At 47.6% G+C, this 18,172-nt stretch overlaps 1 protein-coding gene across 1 annotated transcript in view; it reads left to right on the forward strand.

The window, feature by feature from the left end:
- The first annotated feature begins 1,116 nt into the window (after positions 1 to 1,116).
- LOC142587031 (uncharacterized) overlaps positions 1,117 to 18,172 on the forward strand; it is a 38,073-nt gene continuing 21,017 nt past the window's right edge. The window contains exons 1-3 of the mRNA XM_075697914.1: positions 1,117 to 1,253; positions 8,203 to 8,339; positions 8,411 to 8,493. Of these exons, the coding sequence (XP_075554029.1) occupies positions 1,125 to 1,253; positions 8,203 to 8,339; positions 8,411 to 8,493 (349 nt within the window). The 5' untranslated portion in view covers positions 1,117 to 1,124. The remainder of the gene's footprint in view (positions 1,254 to 8,202; positions 8,340 to 8,410; positions 8,494 to 18,172) is intronic.

The raw sequence follows: 18,172 nt of genomic DNA on the forward strand, positions 1-18,172 counted from the left end.
TAAGCAGGTGGTTCTTCAAAAATAAAACCGACTGTTAGAAAGCGCTCGTCGTTGTGTTGCTCCTATCCTATGTCCCTGTTTGCGCGCAAAAAGTTGTAAGATGAGTTCCGTATTACGTTCAAGCGTAATAAAATCTTCAGCGCGTGCCGTATCCTGGATGTGCGAGTGAAAGCGTGCGGGTGGTGAGCCGCCGAACGCGGCTCAATCTCGCGTGTGCGAAGAATGCGGGCCCGAAGCGCACCCTCTCGTGTCACGCGCAAGGCGCGGGGGTGAGGCGAGCTTGGGAGGAAGGGGGCAGGAGGGATTCTTCTTTGGCGGCTGTTGCTTACGGCGCCGTATCTTGGAAGCTATCTGCGACGCGGCCAAATTGCGCGCCCTCGCGGGCCTCATCTTCAAAGGGATCTGCGATGTTTGCAGAGTGCGCGTAGTGCCGGTAGTTTCCTATGCGCTGTGCTTTCGACGTTTCGTTCGCGTTGAAGCGAGAGATGCACGAAGGTCAGTTTGAATCTCTGCGCTGCCGCGAATTCTCCCTCCAACACTTTGACAGAGAGTTTACACGCCCACCGAACGAGATCGGTTCACGTTGACCTGTGGGCGTGACACCATGATTGTTAATTTAGATAGAATACGTTGGCGGGCTAGTTGGTTGAATGCAGGATAGAACGAGGACGTAGCAAGAAACAGACACACAGAGACAGCGCTGTCTGAATATCATATCATTGTTAATTTCGTTAGTAAGCGAATGTTTACAACTTTATATGGTGGATAAATCTATGATGCTTACTTCGTAGAGCTATCTATTAATTTATTATCGCAATCAATGCTTCGCCTTTCGGGTGAAACTGCTACCTTTCTATTATTTTATTTACTTCTCTTTGACGCATGTGCTGCCGCGTTAGCCACATAAAAAAGAACACTAGTTGCCTTTTAACATCGCAGACCGGTCAATCAAGTGTAGGGTAAATCTTAGGAAAATGTTATGACCCCTTTCAAACAACGTGGTCCAAAATGTCGCTGGGTGTTTTGCACTGCAGTATATAGGGGCGTTTTATTCTTTCGCACGACTACATATAAGTGTTTTTCAGCTAAACACACACGTCAGGGTACCTTATCGTAGCAAAGCAATGTCTTCCGAGAGATGTCTTGTAGTTCTTGTGCTCTCAGCCGTAATCTATGGAGTGCGGTTAAGTGATTCCACTGAAAGCTCCATTGCAACCACTGCCCCAGCGGAACCAGATTACCCTATCGATAAGGTAAATATCCTAGGACATGCGCTGGCTCTTTGAAATTTCTATAAGTTTGACTGCATTGTGCAGATTAGAAAAATTCTCATTACATTGATCACATGGCGCGTGCAGTTGAAGAGGAGAGTACTTCACACGATGAACGAATGCAATAAATACAAGAACATAAAAATGGTCTTGCATAATATCCAGCTTATATAGTTATTTGTTCATGGCTGGATAATATAATCTAAGACGGGCAAGCGAAATAGCGAATAGGTACACACTGCTGCAGTGTTAACACCAACACCTGTATGTCTTAGATTAATCTTGCGAGATCATTGTATTGACCACGCTAACTTGAAGTTTCGAAGCGCTGGGAAGGCCGTACTTGATGTTATCCAACAGCTGCCTGCATAAATATTTCCTTGTTAACTTTTCCTAATCATATAATAAGTTTTCCTCTTTTGATTGATTGATTGATTGATTGATTGATTGATTGATTGATTGATTGATTGATTGATTGATTGATTGATTGATTGATTGATTGATTGATTGATTGATTGATTGATTGATTGATTGATTGATTGATTGATTGATTGGATGAATGACCCCACGATTACTTAAATAGTGGGGCGTTATTATTCCAGTGCTTCAGTGTAACGCTCTTAATGGGTGCATGCACATGCACCTTAAGTGGCATTGTTTCGCCCCCGGAAAGCTGACATTAGTAAGCTTAGCAAATGATGACGCCAACCTTACCTTTCATAGCTCTGCCGCGTTTCTCCATAACTCATGTGTTGGCATTAGCCAAGTTGCTTGTCCGAAATGTTCAGGCAGCCTTTATTATGCCAGCATGCTCTCAACTTCAAGAAGGACGACATTCACTTGGCTCAGCGGCCTCTTCCAACAAGAACGCAAAATTTGCTGAGGTCAAATGCTGCGCATAGCTTCGATTTATGGCGGGAAGTAGTGCGTTGCACTGGGGTGCATGTACATGCTTCTGTGTAGCAATAGTCCCTATACTCGTGGACAACGTTCTGTGACTATGAATGAAAAGTTGCGGGGGCGCAACTTCTCCGCATGTGTTACCGTGCCAGGTAGCCCGCAAAAGTTTGACAGTGCTTTTAGTTGCTCGGAAGAGATGCTTAATCGGTGCAGCTTTCACGTGGAACGGTTTCACGTTTGCCTAGGCGTGTAAGTGAAAAATCGCAAAATAATTGAGCTTTTACATTCAATGGTCTGTTTTGTCTTATTTAACTGTTGCTAATGAGGTGTTGATGTTGTCTCCACTCCATCTTATACTTACTTGGGGGAAAATGCAGGAGTCTCTTCAGAAGTGCTCTGACTTGTGCGCGCTTTGCCTCCGTAGCTTTCCCTTCATAGCCACAGAAACTTGTCCGCGAGTATAGTAGTCGATGCTGAAGATTACACGCGAATTTTAACAGCATTGTATGAACCCAATTTTATATTTAGAAGCAATGTACATTCTCGGCTCGTAGGAACTTTTCAGTAGTGCATGCAGAGACTAGCGATGGGAAACAACTATTACCAATAAGAATACGAAAGAACAGACTGTGATAAGTCCTTCTGCCTCTACAATTGGCAGAAAAAGCGAAAGTACCGAGAACAAATGTATACAAGACGCGCACGCAAGCCCTGACATATTGCGAACACTGGTTGCTACAAAACATATGCAGCTCTAATATTCATAATAATGTCTACATGAAGGCACGCCTTCATTAACGGGTAATTAAAGGATGTACAACTGTTTAACAATGCACACGACTTTCAAAATAACTACGATGTGCTTGTCCGACAAGACGGAGAAAAACCCAATATTAAGCCACCTCCGATCAGACAACCTTGCTACGCCACTGCCTCTAGAATCCGGCCGCTTTACCATTGATATATATATATATATATATATATATATATGTATATATATATGTGTGTGTGTGCGTGTGTGTGTGTGTGTGTGTGTGTGTGTGTGTGTGTGTGTGTGTGTGTGTGTGTGTGTGTGTGTGTGTGTGTGTGTGTGTGTGTGTGTGTGTGTGTGTGTGTGTGTGTGTGTGTGTGTGCACGGTTAAGCAGAAATGCCGGTATTGTTAAATTCCTGACATGACCTTTCTGCAGACGCCTATGTGGTGTCAAGTCGGTTACATACAGATTGTACAAATAAGAACTATACGGCCCACAAAACAGTTTTTGTTGATGCGGCCCTTGGACAGAAGCGCCCATCGTTACCGTTACCTGTCTTGCCGGGGCAAAAACTAAATATTACTTTGTTTACCTTTCCGAACGTGAACCTATCAAACTACCAAACACCAGTACAGTTGCAGAGAAAGTTCAGCGTTCAGCAAGTAGGCTACGGAAAACCCCTCAGGAATGACTAGCTTGATCAAGCCAAAATTCGCAAGTGGAAGCTTAGGATGCCTACACAGTCCGTAATGCTCAGGACCATGTAGGCTGCAGCGGCGCTGTGCGTGAACAGGACGTCAGTAAGAGGCGTCAAGTAGTAGTCGTCATCTCAAAACAGCTGGCGATCATGACAATGCGACATATGTCACACTACTAAATGATAGGTGACCAAACTCTATGCAATGTAAGCGAGACGCAGGAGGTTGATCCCTGGGTTCCCAGCGGCGAGGAAATTCAAGGCGGAGGACACCGGCGGAGATATCACTCCGAGCGGAATGGCCAGAAAGAAAATCAAGCCCAAGTATGAGGTCTTGAGGGCACTACGCAAGTACCGTAAAAGTAACTAGCACCTGGTGACCAGCAGCGCTATCCCGAGCTTTGCACATCCCAACAGTAGCGTCCGTCGCACCGGCAGCGACACGTACGACTTGGGTCGGGGGAGGTATAATAACCTTCTTCATGCGGCGACAGAAACTGGCGCTAAAGAGAGAGACGTGCAGCCCAATATGAACCAAAGCACTGACGCTGTCGACGGGGGCTTCAAGTATGTGCCGGTCGGCAAGTACGGGTATCAGACGATTTTGGATCAAGGTCGACAGTACAACTTCACCTCCAGAAGCTGCGCAGTCTAGCTTTCAGGCGAAAAGCGACGGCGATGGAGACGGTGAACGAGATGCGGCAGAGCCGACTGGGCGTAGCGCTTGCCTTCAACAGGCTTAGCGAGTGCAGAGGTCAACGATCACATAGCGGCTAGAACTACGGAAAGCACCAGGGTAAGCGGGAAATGAGTCATAATCCTGAATGGACCCCTGTCTGCGGCAATAGCGAGGAATGTGTCCAGCTCGGCAGCGGCGCAAACAGTTAGGCTTATTGTCGGCTGTTATTCATTCCTACGCGTCTCTGGAACGATGAAAAGCGCGACCAGACCTGCCCGCGGAGACTATTGCGGTGTCAGGAGTGTTCATGGCGCAGACAGTAGAGTGGAGGCCAAGGTTGGCAAATTCGGGGCGAACAACGGCATGTGTCCAAGAACCAAATGGATTCGAGAAACAGCCAGCGTCGATGTCTCGTATACAGTGGGTTTATAAGAAGCCGGATATGCGGCCTCGATTTCTCGGCGTACGATGCGCGCCGCAGCGTCTGATGGGAATGTCTGACTACGAGTCGCCTCGCAGGAAGACGATGCAGCGGTATTCGGTTGACGCTTTTACTTATGCGAGATGCGTCAGCATTTCGCCTGCTCAAAACAGTGCCACTCTTTGATCACACTGCCAACAGTGGTCACGTTAGTGAAGACGAGCAGATTGAATGCATCATCTGCGATTCCCTTCAAAATGTGGGCGATCTTGTTAACCTCGGGCATCTTCTGGTCAACCGGTAGACACAAGGCCAGCACGAGAACTATGGCTCAGTTGACGTTTGGGTATGTACCGCCAGTTTTGTCGACCAAACGGGTGCTGCTTGAACGTGTCCCAGCTGGTGATATAGCCCTCGGAGGTCTGAAACCCGATGCGAGGCGATCCGCCGAGGTAAAACATGACGTTGGCCAGCATTACAGTTGGATCCCAGCCATTCCATTTGCTGACACGCTTACACATGCTGAACCACTCAACCACGTCAACGCTGTTTGCCCCGGAAAAGGTCCCAGGATCGTGGGGCTGTAAGAGGGCGATGAACCGGGTGGTGGTCGCAGGCGTAGCTGGCGGCGATGTGTCATCACCTGGCGGCATGGTGGTACATTCGACATGGCGTCCGCTGAGACACTCCGTCGTCAAAAGTACCCAGCACCTCCACCAAATAAATGTTACGTGGAAGCATAGTGGTTAAACTATTTACACTGTGTATATACAAGGAAAACCAAGCACTGGCCAACATGGAAACCAGCCAATATCAACCAAAACACATCGTCGTCCTTAGAACAGCCAGCGGTTGTTTATGGGTGCATCCCACTAAATCCATATGTCCGCATCATGACCTTCAATTAGCACGTAGCAATTCAGACCCCTGAAAACAATACAGCAAAATGGCACCATGGTAGCTCAATCTGTAAGAAAAGTGCGCGCGTAATGCGAAGATGTGGGTTCGTATACTACCTGCGGCCAGTTGTTTTTTCGTCTCCTTTCACCCCATTGATTTATTTTTTTTTCAGTTTCATAATACTGCCAATATTTGCGCTATGTCTATTTGTCCTGCTCCACCTTTTTTTTTTTTTGGTAATCAGACCTCCTCTTGAATTCTCATCTCTTATTTGGAACAACTTAGGAGCTAGATGTATTGAGAAAATTGAGATAATACATTAATCGTGTGTTCCAATTGTGCATGATAAACAATTTCAGCATAGGTGTGCTATCACTACTAACACTTTCTTAATGATCCGAAACTTGGTATGCACAGCTCCAGAAGCCGGGGTCTAGACTTAATTTTTCTGTACAAATCATTCAAGGAAGACGTGCCTGACCTGCTACATTGAATTACCATGTACGTTCGAGCGAAGTTGGCACGATGTTTTGAACACTTTGTTCACTAAATGCAAATCAAAGGCTCACATTTGTAGCGAATACAAATACCATGGAAATTGTGTGCCCTGATTTCTTTCCGTGCTTAGGAAAAGTTGTAATTTTTGAGTGGCCTTACAACCATTACTGCACTGCTGGACTTCGACGAACGCACGCGATCGCCTTGGCTACGGTAAAGCCGTGTGGGCCCTCGGAGCGCGGTGAGGTGCGTGTCTGTTCTACGTGCCAGGATTGGTTTAATAAAGGTGTGCTGCGTTTTGCAACAATAAATGTGTATGTACACCTCTCGGTGCTACATATTCCAAGCCTCAATATCGTGGAGGACCGACTAGTCGTGCCTTATCTTTTTATGTGCACACGGCGTTTGGTCCACGGCGATGGACAGTTCGCCATTAGGGGCTCACATACACAGCTTCGCTGACTATCCACCATCTCATAGTGCAATGGGAGTGTCGAAAAATGTCGCAGTTTCACCCGAAAGGCGAAGCACCCATTCTAGTAGCTATACGAAGTACGAAGATAGAAGATAGCTATACGAAGTAAGGATGGCAGTTTTATCGGCCGCATAAATTTGCAAACATTCACTTACTAGCTAGAGTAATAAGCACGGTACCACGCACGCCCAGGTAAACATGAATACATCTCGCTAGATGAACATGGAAGGTCGCTGTCAGTGAGCAAATTGACCTTCATTCATTCTCGTTTCAACGGGAACGAAACGTTGAAAGTACAGAGCATACAAAACTATCGGCACTACGCGCCCTCTGCAAACATCGCAGAACGCTTTGAAGATGACGCCTGGGCGGGCGCGCACTTTGGCCATGTCGCAGATCGCTTTCAAGATGCGGCGCTGTAAGCAGCAGCCGCCGGAGAAGAACGCTCCCCTCCCTCGCCTCATCGCCGTGCGTCACGCACCGAAGATAAGGGCTCGCTTCCGCCACACCTTCCTCGCTCGCGCACGCGAGATTGACCTTTGTTCGCCGGCTCACCGTCAACGCGGTCGCTGGCTCATACAGCATATGGTGCGCCGCGGCGACTTTATTGCCTTCGGACTTTATACGGAACATCACGGCGATGGCGACACCGACGGCAGAAATGCGTCTGGAGTGTCGATATTATCGCTGTCGCAATAAAAACGACGTTAGGGAGTGTTATCGTTGGATCCCTCCTATTGCTAGTGCTGACGCGTTCATAGAGGTTCATCCACTCTTCGACGTCAGTGCCGTCCAAGCCGAGCAACAGACCAGGGTCGCAAGCGTGGGCAAGCGTAACGACTGGAACAGTCTAAGTCGCAGCCAACGATGACGGAGCCTCTTCTCTGGGGCCATGGTATCGAGTTTGATGTAGCAAGCGCAGCGGAGCTCCGTGACGAGGAGGGGGATCGCAATGCTCCACCATAATCTCGCATGCGGAAAGACACAGACAGAAGAGGCCATTTACACATATATTTAAAAGAGTAGCACAGCCCGAGACCAAGATGATAACCAGGCCAAGCGCAGTGACCACCCTTTGCACCATGCATCCTAAGCGACTGTTGTATCGCAACGACATTATATATATATATATATATATATATATATATATATATATATATATACCGCTCAAAGAGTGACAGAACCGCTCAAAGAGTGACAGAACAAAGAAGGTTAGCTGTAATTTTCATAGACAAGGCGGGATCGGTGTGGATCGGATTGCGAACGGGTATAGCCGATATTCTGCTCGTAGTAGGCATTAAGCGAAACGACTGGAGCAGGGCAGCGCATGTAATACGTAGGGCAGATTACTGACGGACCACTACAATAATGTTATGGGTGCCAAGGAAAGTAAAGCGCAGTCGAGCATGGCCGAAAACTAGGTAGGGTGATGAAATTAGGAAATTGGGACAGGTGGCAAGTTAAAATCAGCTAGCATAAGGCTGGGGTAATGGAAGATCACTGGGAAAGGTCTTCGTCCTGTAGTGGATATAATAGTAGGCTAATCATAATGATGATAATCATATTTACATAACGAAAGCATAAAATATTGCATTTATTTTGTTTCAGTTCTTCAATACGAGCGTTGAAATTTGGGTTTTTAACACTACTCAGCCGAAGGCACAGAAATGTCGAAAGGACGTCAACAAAAATATAACTTCAAACACCACTTACTTTGAGAGGTCATATGAAGAGAATGGGACAATGTAAGAGATAGAATTTCTCATGCGTCTTTTAAATTCGACATGACATGACTAATTCAATTCATCTTGAACAGCATAAAAGAAGAACTCCAAGGAAAATTTGAACTTCATGATGAAACTCGGAGCACTGTCTACGACAGAATTGAAGTTTCTGGCGGTAGGTAGCAGTCTGATGTTCTTTGTTTTTTTGCTGCACATAGTACTTTTGAAATTAGTCAATGAAGGTGCTATTAACAGTAAAAGATAAGTACGTTTATTTTCGTTGTAAGTGAGTCTTCCACTCTACGATCCCTTTAGATTTCAGAAAGCAAATGGCGCCATTTGGTTACGAGGCACAAGCCGCACTCTACACACATAGAGTCATTTGCTTATTTCGCAAATCTACCGTACGTCTAATCAAAGAAAATCATCGTTTCCTGTGGAATAATCTTATTCATTCCGGACCCTGGTTATTAGCTAACGCCAAGCGGTGCAAGATAACGTTATATATGTGCTACTGTTGCGGCACAAATGTTTCTCTACAAAAGTAACCCGCAGATCATTTAAAAGTGATGATGCTCAATCGTAATATTTGTGAAGCAGCTAGTCCATAGGGTGAAGATAAAAATTAAAAAACATGTGTACTTTCGAGCTAAATGGAAAATTTGCATGTAAATTCATTCTAGAGAAAAACAAGGGGGTCAGAACATGACATGTCAATGTGGCCAACTGCTTTTAAGCATTGTGAAGCATTGGCTTTGCGTAGTCAGAGTCAAGCTCGTACTCGAGGCCACTCAACGTAGCAGTTTGTCAGCGATACACCTCCCCCTCCTCCTTTCCCCACGTGACCTCTCACTGGCCGCTACTAAGGTCCCTCTATAATTTTCAAGGTAGCGACATCTGCCGCGCGCGCCACCTAGGAAGTTCCTGTAGCAGATGGCGCCCACGCTAAACCGCGGCGCCGCGGCATTCGTAAGGTGAAAAAATATCTGCATACGCGCGGAAACAAAACCTACTGGTGCCTGACTGTGGCGAAAAACGAAAGAAGGACCCCAACTGCTAAATTTAGTCCTTTCATTTCAAATGAGCGCGCCAAGAAAATAGCTCAAGAGAGCGTAATGAGGGCTCGATCGCCTCGATTCCGCATGTTTACATTTCGTTCGTTTGCGCTCAATCACCGCGCGAGCCTTCGTGATTGCTTGCGCTTAATCCCGTATGCTCTGTGAAATCTTTTGCATGTAAGTGTGCTGCGTACACATAGCGGTTGCATTGAACGAAGAAGTCGTGTAAAAATGAAGGCTGACAGTCGCTTGGACCGAAAAACTTTCGATATAACGTCGCTCAAACGTGCGACTCTCAAAGCGCGCGACCCTCACGGCAACTAAACAACATCCTGTGTGTGTGTGGAAACGAGTGCGCCAACAGTCTTCTTGCCGCTGAGTGTGTCTGTCGTGTAGCGATTACACGACGACTGCTGTGTCATGTGGTTCAATGCTACGAGCCAGTGCAACTGTCGTGACATGATGAAGAGGCTGTATGGATCGTGTCAGCGTGTCTCCTCGATCGTGTTCGGGCTGCCAGCGCGATGTGATCTCGCGGCACACCAATATCGAGCGTAGTGTGTGCGCGTTTGTGAGTGCGGTTGACTGTTCTCGTGAACCGTGCGACGTCGCCGCGTAAACTCGAATCATGATGCGCATTGTTGTGTTTATCCCTTTTCGCCTCCGTGCACCGCTAAAGCCTCGTAAGAATTAGAGGGCCCTTATACGAAACGCACGCGGATTGGCCCAGCTATTACTGCACTGTGTTTTGCTGGCAATCCGTGTATCGCTTGTGGCGTTTTTCTTATGTTCATTTGCAGTTGTGTATTTTTCATCAGTAAAATGGCATTGCCGATTACTGAACCATCTTCGAGTGTAAGGGAAACTTGGTAGGAACGAGCTCGCAGCTGTATGTAATGTACTTTGATATAGTGTATTACGCTTTATTATTTGACGGCCAGTAGCTGTGGCTATGCAGTATTCGTTTTTAAAAGCAGAGTAATGCAGGCACTTAGCAATATAATTATTCACATATGCAATGCACAAAATACGATTAGGATATTGAAAATTACTTTTGGACATGTTTTAAAGCGCAGTTAACAACGCGCGCACAAACACAGGAAAGTGTAAAAGTAAAATTCGATGCTGAATTTTATTTTTTTATCGCTCGTAACGCAATGCGGAAACTTGTCAGCGAGTTAATGCGTTTCTGCCCCACTATTTACTTGCATGCTAGGTCATACTGCACTTGCTAAGTCAAGGGGCTCGTAGTGCACTAAAATCAGTCATCTCCACAAACTTCGGCCGTCAACATTCATGCGCGCGAATGAAATAATACTGCAGGGGCCGTATAACGTAAAACTATTCCAATATGTTTCTATTCCAATCTCCTGACGTCAAATTTGCGTAACCACCAACGCAAGCACCGGGCGGTCACCCGCAGGGTTGTCTAATCAGACCAATCAAACGCTCTCCCCGTTCATAGGAGGTCACTTTTGTTTGCTTGAAAAACAAATATCGTTGGCTACACTGAGCAGCTTGTCGTATCTAATTGGCTGACAAGAGGCGAGGAGAACGCTCAAGTGGAGAGGGATTCGATGGGGCCGAGCCACTGCACTGAAAGTCGATAACCGGATGAAGAGGGTGGTGCCGGCGTCTACGATTGGTCGGCTTTGCCTCACTTAGCTTGCGGTGGCTGGTCGAAAATCGCGGCAGCATGCAACGGAAGCTCAAGAATGACACTAAAACGGACCCTCAGCAAAGAAGAGTTGGTGGAATGAGGGGGTAAACGTGCCGAAAGTGCTCGAAAACGTTACACGGCCACGCAAGAAGTTTTAATATACGAAAATACACCCATGCTCTCCGGCAGGTGCGAGTAGCCAGCGTCTGAGCTATAGGCGGCAGCCATCTTTTATTCCTTTCGGAACGGGGCATCCTGCGGCTATTCCGAAGAAAATTCAGTTTTGTTCGGCATATTAATGCATCTTTATCGCGTACACGTCACTTTGACGCGTTGAGTTCTTGCGGTTTTGTGACGTCGCGTGACAGGCAGGTGAAGTGGGTGCAACCGGAAAACTTTTTACCAATAGCCGAGGGCTAATGGCGAAAAGGGGTAGAATCAGAAATAACTGTGTTTCTTTTTTCTGTCAAATCATGCATAATCAGTGTGTACACATCATATCAGATGGGGAGGTATCGCGGTTTTCGTGACGTCGCGTGACAGACAGGTGAAGTGGGGGTGGTCGAGAAAAGTTTTTGACCAATCGTGGAGGGCTGATAGCAGAATTGGAATAGAAAAGTTTGGAATAGTTTTACGTTATAGCACCCCAGCTCTGCACAGACAGGTGTATACTTTCTCTCGCACCTTCGTATCGCTCTACGTTACTTTCCTCGCATAGTCGTGCAGTTACCGACGATTCAGTCTTTCCGTCCATTTCTATGCAACCACAATTACCTTCTGGTTAGGTTTTGTTTGCTGCGCGCGGTGCAAAATAACTTCTTGTCGTCCTCCATCTGATCTCGGCACCCATCCGCACACCAACAAGGCATTTCGGTCCATCGCATCCTAGGTCATACCGATCTATGCAGTGAGCTCACAGCGAACTAAAATAAATAATCTCCAGAAACTTCGGCCCTCAACATTCATGCACGCGAGTGAAATACTATCACCGCTCGACACACGCACGTGAATACTTTCTATCGCACCTTTGTATTGTTGTATGTTTGGTTTGGTTTGCTCAAAACCAAACTGTTTCATTCGGCAAACTGTGGGGAGCAAAACTCCAGTTCACAAATATTTTGTTCGTGTCCGTTCCCATTGGGCGGTATGACCCATTGCTTAAGGAGGTATGAGCCATTCATTGTGATATATTATGGATAAATTTCTCGTTGGATTGACATAGGAAAGCTTGCGCATTTAACAACTGCTTTAGCACCGTTCGCAGCTTCCTCCTGTAGCATTGCACTGAACCAATGTAATAACATTGCGCTGTGCTGCGTTTTGCCGCCAAGCTCCTAGTGGGTATACTAATGTGTTCGAAAATGCTCGTGTTTTTACTGCCGTCAGCTAAGATAACTATAAGTTCACCGTGCATACTCAGAAGGAAAGAAGAACATGTTCAGGTTTTTGACAAGAGTAATTATGGCAGTTGTCATTCATTATAGGCTAAATTCATCTTCAGCCTGCTTAGAGATGTTACGAACGAAAAGCTTACAAAGTTTTACAGCTCGCTCAAAGAACCGCCGCCGCCAGTAATTATATATTTGAAAAAAATGGCTGCCATGGTTCTTCGCAGCGCAATATTTACGGGGACGCAGCCCAGTTCAACAGGCCCGACGAAGGCGCCTGTTATGAATTGGTGTACATTTATGGGAGAACAAATGGTTCAAACGTTAAAAGGGTGCACGTTAATTATGAACCAGGAATTCAATTGTATATCGTTTTCGTCTATATCCATGCATGAAAAACGAGGCGTTTGTTTAGTTAGTTTCCATGGTCTTCTCGGGGAGCAAAATCAGGAAGCTTGTATTTATTGTTACGGAAGGATGAAAGAAGAGAAAGATTAAGAAGAAGAGCGCGAGACGTTGACTGCTTCGTGTTGTTACTAATCAGCCATTTTAACCCCACTGACTCTGCTTGTGTGTACATTGTAAATGCGGTCTTATACCCGCAACACCCGTAACATATTGGTGGGAGATACGGGATGCCACGGCTGGGAACAGAGCTCTGCAGTGGACGTCGTATCACCGTCCTCACCATGAATGACGGTGAGCGCTCTGGATCCCACGCCGTTGCCGCCTCCAACGTCACCATCGCCCGCTACGTCGCTGTCCCCTTCGGTTGTTTTTGTGCAACCCATGGATCCCAGAACTTTCTGCGGGACTGATGGCGCCGACGTTGAAGAATGGGCTGCTATGTACGAACGCGTCAGTAGAATCAACGGATGGGACCCTACACTCATGCTACCTAACCTATTGTTCTAGCTTAGACGCACGACAAAGGTGTAGGTGGAAAAGCATGAAGACGAGCTGAGAGTCTGGGACCAATTCAAACAGAAGTTAACAGAGTTTTTTGGCAAACCAGCCCACCGTAAGATTGCTGCAAAGCGGAAGTGGCCTCTCGTGCCCAATCCCCCACAGATTCCTATATTTTGTATATCCAGGACGTGCAGGCGCTTTATCGTAAAGGTTATCGCGACATGACAGAAGCTGAGAAGGTAGGGCATGTGCTCAAGGGAATTGCTGACGAAGCCTTTTAATTTGCTCATATGCGAAATCTGCTCTACAGTCGATGCTATCGTCAAATAGTGCCGACAATTCGAGCAGGTCAAAAGCCGACGCGTCCTACACCCTCTCACCAGGCTTTCCAATAGTGCCGCAACGTCGACGTGTGAAGATACGTCTGCACAGCAGCATGAGTCACCATCAGAGGACCTGGCGCAATTCATTCGGCGTGAACTGGAGGCGATGGCGCCCACAGTGTTTTCTTCGCGCAGCCCTGATGCTACCCCGTTTTAAGTTCCCCTCGCACAAGCCATCATTCGGCAGGAACTTCAAAACATTGGGCTGCATTCTGTCTTTGCTGTCACAAACCCCAGGGCCAACGAACGCCCTTCTACTATGTTCGCTCCCCCCCGACGCTTCTCTCCGCGTTATCGTAACCCGAATGAGTGGAAAACTGCGGACGACTAGCCGATATGTTTCACCTGTCGCCGCATTGGTCATGTCGCCAGATACTGTCGCAACCCGTGGCCCTCAACACCTCGCACGCCGATCAACCTGAGCCGTTTTGAAGGAAATGCCCGCAATGTTTTGCCCACCGCCGAGTCTAACAGCACCGACAACTCTGCTCGGAACACGTGGTAAAGTCGGTCACCATTGCGGCGCGCACACCAGTCTCGTTCACAGCAGCCATGTCACTTTTCGTCCCCCGTGGCCTCAGGCCGCACCCTTTCGGAAAGCTAAGAAATGCAGCCCTCAGAAATGGTACTGCATTGCCCACTACTGCTGCAAATTCTCTATGTGTGCACACATAGAGAAGCGTAATTGTCGTTATAATAGACTGCTTACCTGTCCAACCAGTCGTTGTCACTGGAGCCCACGTGTATGTGATGAGTCCTAGGTTACGTACACGTTTAAAGAAGGTCCTCGCCCCAGCAGTTGCCCGAGTGCATAGTGTGGCTGACGGCGGCATGCTGGTTGCACTTGGAATGTGTACTGCGCCTATAAGTATAGCCGGCCGCCCTACTTCTGTTCTCTTTGCTGTGATCGACAACTGCCCTCACGACATTATCCTTCATTCCGCATCATTTTATCCCATCATTCCGCTCTCATCAACTGCCCGACCAGTGTTCTTCAGTTGGAACTCCTTCAAGTCACCGATGCTCCGAGCACCGCTCTACCACACTTGTGTTAGCGTCAAGATGTGCGTCTGTCACGTGAGGCAGTCACTGACGTCGCTTTTACCGCACAGTGAATATGTCTTTCGCCCCATCATCGACGTGCTTTTGAAACGGAACGTTGCTCTTCCGCATACGCTGTAGACGATTACTAATAACAACGTCGTTCTTCCGCTTCTGAGGTTCAGCCAGTACTCTCAAGTGCTTCCAGCCAGCATGTTCTTTGCCAGCGTTTCTAATACTACCGAATTTGACAACGAAAGTCTGAATGCCGAGAGCGGTTTCTTAGCTACAGTTGCAGCTCACAGCTCTGGTTCTCTAACGGATGACTTGGCGATGATGATTGCACATGACCTCACCTCTGCACAGGCCATGGACATACTACTCCTACTTGAATCGTACAATGACATCTTTGATTTTGGCAACAGGCCATTAGGGCAAACGCCTTTTATTCACCACCGTATAAACACTGGAGATACTATTCGTCGGTCTTTATATCGCGATCGCATGCTGAACGTCGAGTCATCCAGTTAGAAGTTTAAAAAATGCTCGCCAATGGAGCCATCGAGCCATCAGCCAGTCCTTGGGCTTCGCCTGTCGTCCTTGTGAAAAAGAAAGATGGTACCTGGCGTTTTTGCGTCAATTATCACCACATAAACAAGATCCAGCGAAAAGACATCTACCCACTGCCCCACATCGATGACGCCTTGGACTGCTTGCACGGAGCTAAATACTTCTCGTCCATCAATCTTCGATCCGGCTACTGGCACATTTGAGTTGATGAAATGGACCGCGAGAAGACAGCCTTCATCACGCCGGATGGCTTATATCAGTTCAAAGTCATGCCCTTTGGCCTATGCAATGTTCTTGCGACATTTGAACGTATGATGGACTCTCTTCTGCAGGGCTACAAATGGACCACCTGTCGTTGTTACCTTGACGATGTTATTGTTTTTTCTCCCACGTTCGGCAGCCTCCTTTCCCAACTCTCTGTAATCCTTGCGGTCTTCCGAAAAGCCGGCCCTCAACTGAATTCCACGAAATGGCAATTCGGGCACTGTCAGATCACCGTTTTGGGACACCTCATTGACGCATGCAGTGTCCGACCACATCCGGAAAAAGTTCGCGCCGTACGCAGTTTCCTTGGGCCACGTTCTGCCTCTGACGTGCCCTGCTTCGTCGGCCTGTGCTCTTACTTTCGCTGTTTCGTCAGAAACTTCACCGACATTGCTCGGCCTTTGACAGACCTTCTAAAGGACACGCCATTCTCATCGGGCCCGAAGCGGGCTCACGCGTTCACCGCGCGCATCGGGCTTCTGACCACCCCTCCCAAATTGCCCACTTTGATTCGTGCGCACCAACCGAAGTCCACGCTGACGCAAGCGGATATGGCATCGGCGCTGTTCTCGCCCAACACCAGAATGGTACCGAGTGCGCGATAGCTTACGCCAGCCGCCTGGTGTCATCTGCCGAGAGAAATTACTCCATCACCGAGCGGGAGCGCTTGGCTATAATCTGGGCTGTCGCGAAGTTCCGGCCATATTTGTACGGCCGCACGTCTTCAGTCGTCACAGACCACCACGCACTATGCTGGCTGTCATGCTACCGGGACCCGACTGGACGGCTTGGTCGCTAGGCTTTGCGGCTCCAGGAATTTTCATTTAGTGTCCATTACAAGACTCGATGCCTACAAAAGGGCGCTGACTGCCTTTCGCGTCACCCCGTGGATCCTCCCAATCCTGTTGCGCATGATCCGGTGACCTGCGTGATGGCTTTGACTGACATCACCGACATGCGTGCTGAGCAAAAATGCGACGCATCCTTAATGTCCATCATCACTGGAGTACAATCAGGCAACCCCTACGGCACCTGCCGCATGTTCGTGCTACATGACGGCATCCTCTACCACCGCAATCTCAACCCTGAAGGCCCTGAGTTGCTGCTCGTCCTTCCTCGTCATCTGCGACCCATCGTTTTCGAACAACTTCACGATGCACCGACGGCGGGACACCTTGGAGTTCTGCGAACATACAACTGAGTACGACGCCGGGTCTTCTGGCCAGCTCTCTACCACTCTGCGCGTTTTAATGTCGCAACTTGCAAATTGTGTCAGCGCCGGAAGAAATCACCCCTGGTACCGCTCGGACGACTCCATTACATTGAAGTTCCCTCTGAACCGTTTTTTCGCGTAGGCCTTGACCTACTTGGCCCTTTTCCGACAACAACTCGAGGGAACAAGTGAATCGCCGTTGCTACTGTTTACGCGACACGTTACGTGATAACAAAGGCGATGCCAACTAGTTGCGCAACTGACATCGCCGATTTTCTCCTTCACGACGTCGTTCTCCAGCACTGTGCACCTTGACAGTTACTTGCAGACCGCGGCCGCTCGTTCTTGTCTCCAGTTGTGGAAGACCTCCTCCGATCTTGTGCCGCTGAGCACAAGCTGTCCACCGCCTACCACCCACAAACGAACGGTCTTACGGAATGTCTCAACCGAACCATCACAGAGGTTCTGTCAATGTACGTCTCCAACGATCACCGCTACTAGGACGCCACGCTGGCTTACGTGACGTTCGCGTACAACTCGTCCCGACATGGCACCGCAGGATATTCACCCTTTTATCTTTTGTATTGTCCACACACTGCCGTCTCACACCATTCTCCCTTCTGTGCCACGTGTTGCAACTGAGTACGCTCATGAAGTCATCAATCGCGCTCGCACGGCACGTCAAGTCGCCCAATCTCGTTTATTAGCCTCACATCATATAGAGAAAGAACGTCACGACCACTGCCATCGCGATGCTAAGTTCGCACCAGGTACTTGGGTGCTCCTCTGGTCACCATATTGTCGGGTTGGCCTCTCCGAGAAGCTTCTGTCTCACTACACAGGGACTTATGAAGTCAATGCCAAATTAACGACGTCAATTACGAGATTTCGCCGCTACGCTTTGATGCATCCTCAAGTCAGGCGCCTGTCGACGTCCTGCACGTTTCGCAGCTGAAGCGATACTTCGCTCACAATTATTCGCCTGCCATGCGCGGAGACTGCGCTTCGCCACCCGGGGGTCCTGTTAGGAAATCATGAAAGAAGAGAGAGAAAGAAGAAGATCGGAGACGCTGGCTGCTGCGTGTTGTTGGTGGTCAGCCATCTTAACTATTCTGACTCATCCTGTCAATATATATTGTAAATATAGCTTTTCTATATATATATATATATATATATATATATATATATATATATATATATATATATATATTTCTAAATTGTAATTATATATATATATATATATATATATATTTCTAAATTCTAAATGAAAGCTTAAATTGTCCAAAACATTTTTTTCTCACTCAAAAAATGCTAATTGTTAAAATTTTCTCGAAATAGACTGTTCCTCTTCTTTTTGAAGGTATCCCC

This window comes from Dermacentor variabilis, chromosome 7 (genome assembly GCF_050947875.1).
Source record: "Dermacentor variabilis isolate Ectoservices chromosome 7, ASM5094787v1, whole genome shotgun sequence".
Lineage (NCBI taxonomy): Eukaryota > Metazoa > Arthropoda > Arachnida > Ixodida > Ixodidae > Dermacentor > Dermacentor variabilis.